Source organism: Pleurodeles waltl, chromosome 3_1 (assembly GCF_031143425.1).
Source record: "Pleurodeles waltl isolate 20211129_DDA chromosome 3_1, aPleWal1.hap1.20221129, whole genome shotgun sequence".
Classification (NCBI taxonomy): domain Eukaryota; kingdom Metazoa; phylum Chordata; class Amphibia; order Caudata; family Salamandridae; genus Pleurodeles; species Pleurodeles waltl.
This window is the reverse complement of record NC_090440.1, coordinates 364580910-364593671: the sequence shown is the minus strand read 5'-3', so window position 1 is coordinate 364593671 and position 12762 is coordinate 364580910. Positions and strand designations below refer to the sequence as shown.

At 45.3% G+C, this 12762-nt stretch overlaps 1 protein-coding gene across 1 annotated transcript in view; it reads right to left on the bottom strand.

Annotated features, from left to right (window-relative positions):
- Positions 1–12762, bottom strand: part of TRPM7 (transient receptor potential cation channel subfamily M member 7) — a 1269618-nt gene that overhangs the window by 914789 nt on the left and 342067 nt on the right. Inside the window, exon 11 of the mRNA XM_069222535.1 lies at positions 1037–1137. Coding sequence (XP_069078636.1) covers positions 1037–1137 — 101 coding nt within the window. The remainder of the gene's footprint in view (positions 1–1036; positions 1138–12762) is intronic.

Here is a 12762-nt window from a genome sequence, read left to right as displayed (position 1 = left end):
TTTCTTCTACTCCACCAGAAGAAAAACTGCATTATAAAGGGAGCAAGGCAATAAGTTTCACAACACAAAACATTGCCTAGTAGCCACCCAAGGATCCTAACAACAAGTATCAAGAGAAGGTGGTGTGAGCGTTGGAATCTCAGGGCTTCACTATGTCTACTAAGATACTCAAAGCTAAGTACAGGACAAAGAGAAAGGGGCTGATTGAAGAGCAGAGATTCTTAAACTACAATTGTCTGTTTAGCTACAGAAAAATCTTACAGTTCCCAACTAAATGACCTCGCACTGACATAAAAAAAGAAGTTAAAATTGGACTTCCAACTCTTTGCCAATGCTCAGCCAAACTAAAGTGTCTCATAATTGATAAAATGATGATCAGGAAATGAACGGCAAACCAAAAACAGTTTGCTACTACATCAATTTAACATGCAACATATGCAAAACTGGTCAATTCTGAAACCCTAGTCTATAAAGTTATTTGGGGGGGGGGTGTTTAAAAGTGTTCCATGAATAACTCACAATAAGGGATAAAAGTATGATAAATCAAGCACAACCTCAACTGCTGTCTTAAAAAAGTTTAGAGGAAACTTCTGTAGGTCTCCTTATTTTAAAAATCATCAGATGTCCTAGTCATCTGCGTTACACCTTCCAAGTCATGTGTCCTTGTCAATGAAACGTATCATTTCCTCTGATTCCTTTTGATAGTGGCAATGTTAAATATGCTACTTTTAACTATTTATTCAGTATCTAGCTTTGTTGATGGTTCACTATCAATATCCCCTCATTTTAACTCCTCCACCTCCTTCGAAATTTTAGTCCACAGCAATCCTATTTATTAAGAAGGAAACATTGTAAGAACACAGGTTTTAAATAAATGGCATTAGCATGTTAGTGCGCAATGTCAACACGTGGCATGCATAATCTACACTTTTAAACGAATAAAAAAGGTGTCACGTTACATATTTTAATCAACTGAATAAAAGATATAATTAACTATTAAAAAAATCTAAATCCTGCTTTCATTAGTTATACATACCAGCCACTGTTGTCCATACACAAAAACATGATTTTTGGCAATGTCCACTCTATCCCACGCCAGAGTCAGTACAAGCTGGTCAAATGCAGATGCATTTGTGCCTAAGAAAAACAAGGATTAAGAAGTTTATAAGAAAGCTTACAATTAAATATGATCCCACTTACAGCAAATAGAAAAATATTACATTTAGTTTAAAAGGCCAACTTAAGCTCATCAGTCACAGTTTGCGCCCCGGACATTTCTAAAATTGATAGCAATTCCTTTACAATATACTGAAAATTTGAGTAGTGATTTAACCGAAAAAGCTGTAAAAAAATAATATCAGACAACCTGTAACTCAAACGCCATTTTTCATTACTATCAATTAAAATAGACAAATTTAAAAGTATTGAAAGCCTCCTATAGATTATCCCACCACAGAATGCTTAGAAGCTAATCAAGGTTAGCTTCCACATTCATTCCTATAAAGAGTTGCAGGAGGGGGGCAGAAAATTTCTTTGATTTTCTAAGGATTGACTAGATGAACATGTTAGTTATCTGAGGTAGATTCTCTCTGGTGAATAACTGATCAAACCACAGATTCCCCACCTTTAGAACTTTCCTCTCAAGAGCCGCTGAGAATGGGCTGACAGGAAGTGCTGTCTAAATGTTTCTTCAGTCGAGGTGTATTGTAATAACAAGTTACATAGCGCTTGCAAGGTCTAAAGTGCTTTTACTAACCAAAAGGGACTGACAGATATTCAGCACTTCCTCCCTACCTCAACCACCCTACTATAGATGAATGGCTATCAGGAATGGACAGATGTTTATTGCTGGAAGAAACAAATTAATATACAATACACAGTCTCAAATATAGTGAAATTCTGGACCCTTGCTGGAGTCACTTTCACATCTTTGCATGATATGCCCAGTGTTACCGGATCAACTTCAATTTAATATGTTCCTTCATTTCTATATGCCCAGAACCCCAATACAAATGTTAAAATAAAATTTTTAAAAAAGCCATGAGGTGGTTGTTGCTATCTGCAAATATTTGGCCTAATGGAGAAAGACAATAGGATGATACCGGGGTGTCTGTAACAGGCAGTAGAAATTAGGGCATTCAAAAATCAGTATGAATATGACATGGGTATTAAACATGTGATCATGAGCAAAACACTGTTTTAATTGGTAAAGGTGCATTGTGCTGTAATGCCTAGACTAGATACAGGGATTGGTGGCCAGACGTTTGGGTGTTGAAAGGTGAGCAAAGGAACACAATGATGAAAACTTAAGGCAGAGGATGTGAAGGAGGTGTGCATCGTAAGTAAAAGTAGTAGATTGTGGAAATTAGTATGTATCAAGGCTCCTATAATTGTTTCCATTTATATTTTGGCACAAGGATTATTTTTCAAGTTAATATTGCTGCTTTTCAAGATAATATCTCTGCAGGTCTACAACATATCTTACATTTTTTCTCGAATGGCAAAATGTAACAAACTCTTGTCTAATTATTACATTTTTGATGATGTCATAGTCACAACTAATAATTAAATCATGAAGCACAGATACATATGTAAGTGGATTCACATGGCACCTGCACTCTGGTGAAAATTGCTTAACCACCACAATCTTCTGCTGCCCTTTAAACATTCCTCTAATTGTTTCATTGTACCCATCTGCTTTTCCTTAAATCTCATTATCATGGATCATAAATGGAGCTAATACTCAAATACAGTTTTCTTACATAGTCAGATAATGCAATAACAGTGACATTCTTCTCTCAATTGCCAACCTAGCCTATCAACAAATGATAGTAGGCATTTAAAGTGCATAGAAATATTTCACCACATGGGTAATTCTCCTGGCACCTGTAAACAACAGTGGAGAAGTTATACCCTGCATATTAAAAATTTACTCATGACAAACTCAATCAAAAACAGTGTAAAAATAATACATTCCCAAAGATATCCACAATGCAATTGACTTTCAATATCGAAACACTACTCAATATACTTACAGAAGCTACACTTCAATTTTGACAAGTGAGATTATACTTTGAGGCAAAAGGCCAGTTAACTACAGCTTTCCCACTGTGGGTTATAGTACTTTTCTTTTTTTCAGTTTAGGTGTTTATTCCTATCTTTGCAATGGTGTGAAGAACATCAGAAGATTTTCTGCAACCATAAAGACACAATCAGCTTGCAACTTTGTGGCCTTCATTAATATAGGTAGGGGAGAGATAAGCAGCATGCAAGTCACTGTACAAGAAATTCTGTTAAGGCAATACTGGAGTGTGAATAGTCAAGGCCCTTTATATAGATTAGTGAGCATTTTGCAGTCAATATTGTGCATGATCTTATACAGTCCACATGCTGCTTGTCTTACGTGCACACCCTTACTCAGTGTCTGTTAAGGCACACCATCTCCCAATAGTCATTGTGAACCAATATTCAGCTCTCCTTTGGCCTACACACTGCCTGCTCTGAACTCATTGTGGTACCCATGACCTGTGTTGAGGATCACAACCCTTCCTGTCCAAACATAAGCCTACTGCTGTATGCTTTGGAAAGTCATCTGTAGCTAATCTCTCAGTCATGCACAAAGAAATCACAAGTGTCTTCTGCTTACTCTTTTTGTGTTACACTTCTGATTATGTCCCACCTCACTGCTACATAGAGCTACACGCACTCACACATGGATCCCTTGTCACCAACAAAGAAATACACATCAGAGACAGGTAAGCATTGATAACTTATGCCTGAAAATGTAAAGACAGTAGTCTCTATTGAAGACATACAATATCTAGCCCTTTCTTTAAGGTCATGGAATACCAAAGTGACTTGGAAAATTCCTCTTTTTAACGACAGAGGATAACTCCCATTTTAGTTCCCACTCCAACATCATACCTGCCTTTAGATTTGTTATAAAGCAATAGACTGCCTGGGTAAAGATTTTAAGAAAACCAGTGTTCAACAGCATAGCGCAATTCAATTTTAAAGTTGTTGCCAAAAAATTATGTCAGCATCACTAGAGAGGGGGCTTTGGCTCTGCCCATATGTTGGGAGCCAGGAGTACACGTCTGATTTGGCTGAAACTGTGTGCCTTCACAAAAAAGTGCCCACCCTCCACACCGCTGTGATCATTTTGTTTATGCAGCTTCCTGAGCTTGAACATTCAGGAGCACATCCACATGATATTGGAATACTATTAAAGTGTCTAGACAACCAGATAATGTATGGTATTTTTCCTCTGACAGCAGCACAGATAAGGAGAGCAGTCATAAACTTACATGGATCTAACCTACATCAATATTATTCTACAGATCTTTGTTTTCACAGAAATACATCTTTATTTCCATGCTCTTCATACTTCTAATGCTTCATATTACCATACACCACTCCTTTATGGATCAAATCTCTTTATTGGTATTTAACATACACAAACATTTATAGAGCTCTGTATCAATCCTCCAAATCTTTCGACTATTGACATATCATGGTGTCCCATACCGCTCATGTTTAAAGGTGGCCTAGCAGAACCGCCTCCCTGACATGGGGGACACCTTCCTCCCCATGTCTGCCCTCCCATATGGACTATAGTCGAGGCATACATAGTACAACAGTCTGAATCCCAGCAGAGCTAGAAACAGGAAACAAACATAACATAAATACATAACCGTGCTTCCCGCCCCAACGCCCCGCACCACTCCCATCCCCGCACCATCCCATCATCCTTTCAAACTTCTGTCCCTGCCCCTCTCCACAGCCCACTAGTCCAGCCACTCCCCTAAATATCTCGGGTCAGCCCCAGGACCTTTAAATATGCTGGGCACGTCAGCTCAGTAAATTCTGTGGACAGAATCTGGAGAAATGGTCTCCACAGTGAACAATTGTTGCCCACCCTCTGCCTGGAAGCCAGAGTAAGTTTCTCCATTGCCAAAATGAACCACAGCTTCTGAAGCCAAGAAGTATACGTTGGCAGCCTATCAGAGCCCCATAGGTCGAGGATCGTCTGGAGTGCAGCATTAAGAGCTAAGGCCATCTATCGCCCTCTGTAGGAAGTTGGCTCTGTATGTGCTATTTCAAAGTAAGGAATAGCATGCACAGAGTCCAAGGGTTCCCCTTAGAGGTAAAATAGTGGTAAAAATAGATAATACTAATGCTCTATTTTGTGGTAGTGTGGTCGAGCAATAGGCTTATCCAAGGAGTAGTGTTAAGCATTTGTTGTACATACACATAGACAATAAATGAGGTACACACACTCAGAGACAAATCCAGCCAATAGGTTTTGTTATAGAAAAATATATTTTCTTAGTTTATTTTAAGAACCACAGGTTCAAATTCTACATGTAATATCTCATTCGAAAGGTATTGCAGGTAAGTACTTTAGGAACTTCAAATCATCAAAATTGCATGTATACTTTTCAAGTTATTCACAAATAGCTGTTTTAAAAGTGGACACTTAGTGCAATTTTCACAGTTCCTAGGGGAGGTAAGTATTTGTTAGGTTAACCAGGTAAGTAAGGCACTTACAGGGCTTAGTTCTTGGTCCAAGGTAGCCCACCGTTGGGGGTTCAGAGCAACCCCAAAGTCACCACACCAGCAGCTCAGGGCCGGTCAGGTGCAGAGTTCAAAGTGGTGCCCAAAACACATAGGCTAGAATGGAGAGAAGGGGGTGCCCCGGTTCCGGTCTGCTTGCAGGTAAGTACCCGCGTCTTCGGAGGGCAGACCGGGGGGTTTTGTAGGGCACCGGGGGGGACACAAGTCCACACAGAAATTTCACCCTCAGCAGCGCGGGGGCGGCCGGGTGCAGTGTAGAAACAAGCGTCGGGTTTTCAATGTTAGTCTATGAGAGATCTCGGGATCTCTTCAGCGCTGCAGGCAGGCAAGGGGGGGATTCCTCGGGGAAACCTCCACTTGGGCAAGGGAGAGGGACTCCTGGGGGTCACTTCTCCAGTGAAAGTCCGGTCCTTCAGGTCCTGGGGGCTGCGGGTGCAGGGTCTCTCCCAGGCGTCGGGACTTTAGGTTCAAAGAGTCGCGGTCAGGGGAAGCCTCGGGATTCCCTCTGCAGGCGGCGCTGTGGGGGCTCAGGGGGGACAGGTTTTGGTACTCACAGTATCAGAGTAGTCCTGGGGTCCCTCCTGAGGTGTTGGATCGCCACCAGCTGAGTCGGGGTCGCCGGGTGCAGTGTTGCAAGTCTCACGCTTCTTGCGGGGAGCTTGCAGGGTTCTTTAAAGCTGCTGGAAACAAAGTTGCAGCTTTTCTTGGAGCAGGTCCGCTGTCCTCGGGAGTTTCTTGTCTTTTCGAAGCAGGGGCAGTCCTCAGAGGATGTCGAGGTCGCTAGTCCCTTTGGAAGGCGTCGCTGGAGCAGGATCTTTGGAAGGCAGGAGACAGGCCGGTGAGTTTCTGGAGCCAAGGCAGTTGTCGTCTTCTGGTCTTCCTCTGCAGGGGTTTTCAGCTAGGCAGTCCTTCTTCTTGTAGTTGCAGGAATCTAATTTTCTAGGGTTCAGGGTAGCCCTTAAATACTAAATTTAAGGGCGTGTTTAGGTCTGGGGGGTTAGTAGCCAATGGCTACTAGCCCTGAGGGTGGGTACACCCTCTTTGTGCCTCCTCCCAAGGGGAGGGGGTCACAATCCTAACCCTATTGGGGGGATCCTCCATCTGCAAGATGGAGGATTTCTAAAAGTCAGAGTCACCTCAGCTCAGGACACCTTAGGGGCTGTCCTGACTGGCCAGTGACTCCTCCTTGTTTTTCTCATTATTTTCTCCGGCCTTGCCGCCAAAAGTGGGGCCTGGCCGGAGGGGGCGGGCAACTCCACTAGCTGGAGTGTCCTGCTGGGTTGGCACAAAGGAGGTGAGCCTTTGAGGCTCACCGCCAGGTGTGACAATTCCTGCCTGGGGGAGGTGTTAGCATCTCCACCCAGTGCAGGCTTTGTTACTGGCCTCAGAGTGACAAAGGCACTCTCCCCATGGGGCCAGCAACATGTCTCGGTTTGTGGCAGGCTGCTAAAACTAGTCAGCCTACACAGATAGTCGGTTAAGTTTCAGGGGGCACCTCTAAGGTGCCCTCTGGGGTGTATTTTACAATAAAATGTACACTGGCATCAGTGTGCATTTATTGTGCTGAGAAGTTTGATACCAAACTTCCCAGTTTTCAGTGTAGCCATTATGGTGCTGTGGAGTTCGTGTTTGACAGACTCCCAGACCATATACTCTTATGGCTACCCTGCACTTACAATGTCTAAGGTTTTGTTTAGACACTGTAGGGGTACCATGCTCATGCACTGGTACCCTCACCTATGGTATAGTGCACCATGCCTTAGGGCTGTAAGGCCTGCTAGAGGGGTGTCTTACCTATACTGCATAGGCAGTGAGAGGCTGGCATGGCACCCTGAGGGGAGTGCCATGTCGACTTACTCATTTTGTTCTCACTAGCACACACAGGCTTGTAAGCAGTGTGTCTGTGCTGAGTGAGGGGTCTCTAGGGTGGCATAAGACATGCTGCAGCCCTTAGAGACCTTCCTTGGTATCAGGGCCCTTGGTACTAGAAGTACCAGATACAAGGGACTTATCTGAATGCCAGGGTGTGCCAATTGTGGATACAATGGTACCTTTTAGGTGAAGGAACACTGGTGCTGGGGCCTGGTTAGCAGGGTCCCAGCACACTTCTCAGTCAAGTCAGCATCAGTATCAGGCAAAAAGTGGGGGGTAACTGCAACAGGGAGCCATTTCTTTACACAAGCCCCCCCCAGCCTACAGGCCAGGAGACTCAGCCCAAGCTGGGAGAGTCTTCCTAGTCTGCCAGGCGAGGAAGAGTAGGAGAAATAGGCTGGTTAGTTGCAGGGCCTACTCTGCCTTACATCCTTCTGTTCAGGTCATTCCCTTTGGGGAACTGACCCACTTCCACAGTAATAGGACCTAGTCTGAATTGCCTCTTGTCTGCCTCTTCAATGTCTCCACCCATTCTTTCTATTTTGGTCTTAGAGGTGTCCACCTCTGCTAACCTTATCTTGGCCAGGGTTACCCCTAGCTTACCCAGAGAGGTTACCCAGAGCTGGAGTAACCCCACCATGACCAATAGGGTCAGGGGGCCTAACTTGCTATTTGGCATGGGGTCAGACCACCATGCTAAGGATAGTGCAGCCATAAAGGCTAACACCCAGCAGAGGCCACTGACAGCTGTCAGTGCCCAGAACCACACCTTTAGCTCTTCACCCAAAAGGGAAGGGGCTAAGTTACAGGCTTCTTTGGGTTCAGGTTGCCTGTCTGCTGTATTGGAGTGGGGGGTTACCACATCTTGTAGTAAACACCCTTCTTCCACTCTTTCTTCTGTTAGCTGAGGAGCCACCCACTCAGGTTTAACAGTTGCCTGACTAGCCAGGACTTCTTGTGGGTCAGGTTGGACTTTATCAGGGCCATTTTTGGAGTTCTCCCCTACTGGAGCAGAATCTCCTTGGCTTGCTGTAACCTTGGCTAAAGGTTGTCCACCCTTCCTACTCTGTTTTCTTTTCTTCTTCTTCTGGGGCCTGCTTGCATTTACTGCAGAGGCAGGACTTCCAGAATCCTTGGGAGAGGACTGGCACTGGACCAGTTCCTCTCTTGAGCTCTGACTAACCTCTGGGTAGTCATTTCCAAGGAGACAATCAAGGGGGAGGTCTGTACTGACTACTACCCTTCTCCAGCTAAGAGTGCCACCCACTTCTATGGGCACTAAAGCCACAGGCCTCTTAGTGACCCTGTCTAGGCTAACTCTTACCCTGGCAGTCTCACCTGGGATGTACTGGTTTGAGAGCACCAGCCTGTCATGCACAATAGTGTGACTGGCACAAGTGTCTCTCAGGGCAGTGGTTGGGATTCCATTCACCAGTAGGTGGTGGAAGTGTCTACTTCCCTCTGGAATCTCCAACTCACCTGTTGGGCCCTGTTTCCAGTTGAAGGCTAGGAAGACCTCCTCATCTGAGGAGTCATCTCCCATGGCTACACTGGTTACCCCAGGAATTTTGTTCTGGGGTTTGTTTTTGGGACAAGAAGTGTCCTTGGTGTGGTGCCCAGACTGTTTACAGTTGTGGCACCATGCCTTAGTGGCATCCCAGTTCTTACCCTGGTACCCACCTTTGTTTTGGGTTGTGTCCTGGGGCCCACCCACCTGTTCTGGTTTTTGGGGGCCTACAGAGGACTCTTTTTCTTTGTTTCTAGTGTCACCCACTTTCTCCTGGGGAGTTTTTGTAACCCCTTTCTTTTGGTCACCCCCAGTGGAAGTTTTGGTTACCCTAGTCTTGACCCAGTGGTCTGCCTTCTTTCCCAATTCTTGGGGAGAAATTGGACCTAGGTCTACCAGATACTGATGCAACTTTTCATTGAAGCAGTTACTTAAAATGTGTTCTTTCATAAACAAATTATAAAGCCCAACATAGTCACACACTTCATTTCCAGTTAACCAACCATCTAGTGTTTTTACTGAGTAGTCTACAAAATCAACCCAGGTCTGGCTCGAGGATTTTTGAGCCCCCCTGAATCTAATTCTATACTCCTCAGTGGAGAATCCAAAGCCCTCAATCAGGGTACCCTTCATGAGGTCATAAGATTCTGCATCTTTTCCAGAGAGTGTGAGGAGTCTATCCCTACACTTTCCAGTGAACATTTCCCAAAGGAGAGCACCCCAGTGAGATCTGTTTACTTTTCTGGTTACACAAGCCCTCTCAAAAGCTGTGAACCATTTGGTGATGTCATCACCATCTTCATATTTTGTTACAATCCCTTTGGGGATTATTAGGATGTCAGGAGAATCTCTGACCCTATTTAAGTTGCTGCCACCATCGATGGGACCTAGGCCCATCTCTTTTCTTTCCCTTTCTATGGCTAGGAGCTGCTTTTCCAAAGCCAATCTTTTGACCATCCTGGCTAACAGGGGGTCATCTTCACTGGAGTTATCCTCAGTGATTTCAGAGGTGTTGGTCTCTCCTGTGAGGGAACCAGCATCTCTGACTATTATTTTTGGAGTCAGGGTTTGAGGGACCCTGTTCTCCCTAGATAGGACTGGTAGGGGGGAATTTTCCTCCAAGTCACTATCCTCTTCCTCTGAGTTGCCACCCTCAGAGGGGTTGGCCTTTTCAAACTCTGCCAAAAGCTCCTGGAGCTGTATTTTGGTAGGTTTGGGGCCCATTGTTATTTTCTTTATTTTACAGAGTGACCTTAGCTCCCTCATCTTAAGATGGAGGTAAGGTGTGGTGTCGAGTTCCACCACAGTCACATCTGTGCTAGACATTTTGCTTCTAAAAGTTGGAATACTTTTTAAGAATCTACAACTGGTTCTAGAATCTAATTCAAACTTTTACAAACTTTTAAACTCTAAAAGAAATGCTAAACAGGATCTAACACAAGGCCCTAGCAGGTCTTTTAAGAATTTAGAAAACTTTTCAAATTGCAAAAATCAATTTCTAATGACAATTTTGGAATTTGTCGTGTGATCAGGTATTGGCTGAGTAGTCCAGCAAATGCAAAGTCTTGTACCCCACCGCTGATCCACCAATGTAGGAAGTTGGCTCTGTATGTGCTATTTCAAAGTAAGGAATAGCATGCACAGAGTCCAAGGGTTCCCCTTAGAGGTAAAATAGTGGTAAAAATAGATAATACTAATGCTCTATTTTGTGGTAGTGTGGTCGAGCAATAGGCTTATCCAAGGAGTAGTGTTAAGCATTTGTTGTACATACACATAGACAATAAATGAGGTACACACACTCAGAGACAAATCCAGCCAATAGGTTTTGTTATAGAAAAATATATTTTCTTAGTTTATTTTAAGAACCACAGGTTCAAATTCTACATGTAATATCTCATTCGAAAGGTATTGCAGGTAAGTACTTTAGGAACTTCAAATCATCAAAATTGCATGTATACTTTTCAAGTTATTCACAAATAGCTGTTTTAAAAGTGGACACACTGCAATTTTCACAGTTCCTAGGGGAGGTAAGTATTTGTTAGGTTAACCAGGTAAGTAAGGCACTTACAGGGCTTAGTTCTTGGTCCAAGGTAGCCCACCGTTGGGGGTTCAGAGCAACCCCAAAGTCACCACACCAGCAGCTCAGGGCCGGTCAGGTGCAGAGTTCAAAGTGGTGCCCAAAACACATAGGCTAGAATGGAGAGAAGGGGGTGCCCCGGTTCCGGTCTGCTTGCAGGTAAGTACCCGCGTCTTCGGAGGGCAGACCAGGGGGGTTTTGTAGGGCACCGGGGGGGACACAAGTCCACACAGAAATTTCACCCTCAGCAGCGCGGGGGCGGCCGGGTGCAGTGTAGAAACAAGCGTCGGGTTTTCAATGTTAGTCTATGAGAGATCTCGGGATCTCTTCAGCGCTGCAGGCAGGCAAGGGGGGGATTCCTCGGGGAAACCTCCACTTGGGCAAGGGAGAGGGACTCCTGGGGGTCACTTCTCCAGTGAAAGTCCGGTCCTTCAGGTCCTGGGGGCTGCGGGTGCAGGGTCTCTCCCAGGCGTCGGGACTTTAGGTTCAAAGAGTCGCGGTCAGGGGAAGCCTCGGGATTCCCTCTGCAGGCGGCGCTGTGGGGGCTCAGGGGGGACAGGTTTTGGTACTCACAGTATCAGAGTAGTCCTGGGGTCCCTCCTGAGGTGTTGGATCGCCACCAGCCGAGTCGGGGTCGCCGGGTGCAGTGTTGCAAGTCTCACGCTTCTTGCGGGGAGCTTGCAGGGTTCTTTAAAGCTGCTGGAAACAAAGTTGCAGCTTTTCTTGGAGCAGGTCCGCTGTCCTCGGGAGTTTCTTGTCTTTTCGAAGCAGGGGCAGTCCTCAGAGGATGTCGAGGTCGCTAGTCCCTTTGGAAGGCGTCGCTGGAGCAGGATCTTTGGAAGGCAGGAGACAGGCCGGTGAGTTTCTGGAGCCAAGGCAGTTGTCGTCTTCTGGTCTTCCTCTGCAGGGGTTTTCAGCTAGGCAGTCCTTCTTCTTGTAGTTGCAGGAATCTAATTTTCTAGGGTTCAGGGTAGCCCTTAAATACTAAATTTAAGGGCGTGTTTAGGTCTGGGGGGTTAGTAGCCAATGGCTACTAGCCCTGAGGGTGGGTACACCCTCTTTGTGCCTCCTCCCAAGGGGAGGGGGTCACAATCCTAACCCTATTGGGGGGATCCTCCATCTGCAAGATGGAGGATTTCTAAAAGTCAGAGTCACCTCAGCTCAGGACACCTTAGGGGCTGTCCTGACTGGCCAGTGACTCCTCCTTGTTTTTCTCATTATTTTCTCCGGCCTTGCCGCCAAAAGTGGGGCCTGGCCGGAGGGGGCGGGCAACTCCACTAGCTGGAGTGTCCTGCTGGGTTGGCACAAAGGAGGTGAGCCTTTGAGGCTCACCGCCAGGTGTGACAATTCCTGCCTGGGGGAGGTGTTAGCATCTCCACCCAGTGCAGGCTTTGTTACTGGCCTCAGAGTGACAAAGGCACTCTCCCCATGGGGCCAGCAACATGTCTCGGTTTGTGGCAGGCTGCTAAAACTAGTCAGCCTACACAGATAGTCGGTTAAGTTTCAGGGGGCACCTCTAAGGTGCCCTCTGGGGTGTATTTTACAATAAAATGTACACTGGCATCAGTGTGCATTTATTGTGCTGAGAAGTTTGATACCAAACTTCCCAGTTTTCAGTGTAGCCATTATGGTGCTGTGGAGTTCGTGTTTGACAGACTCCCAGACCATATACTCTTATGGCTACCCTGCACTTACAATGTCTAAGGTTTTGTTTAGACACTGTAGGGGT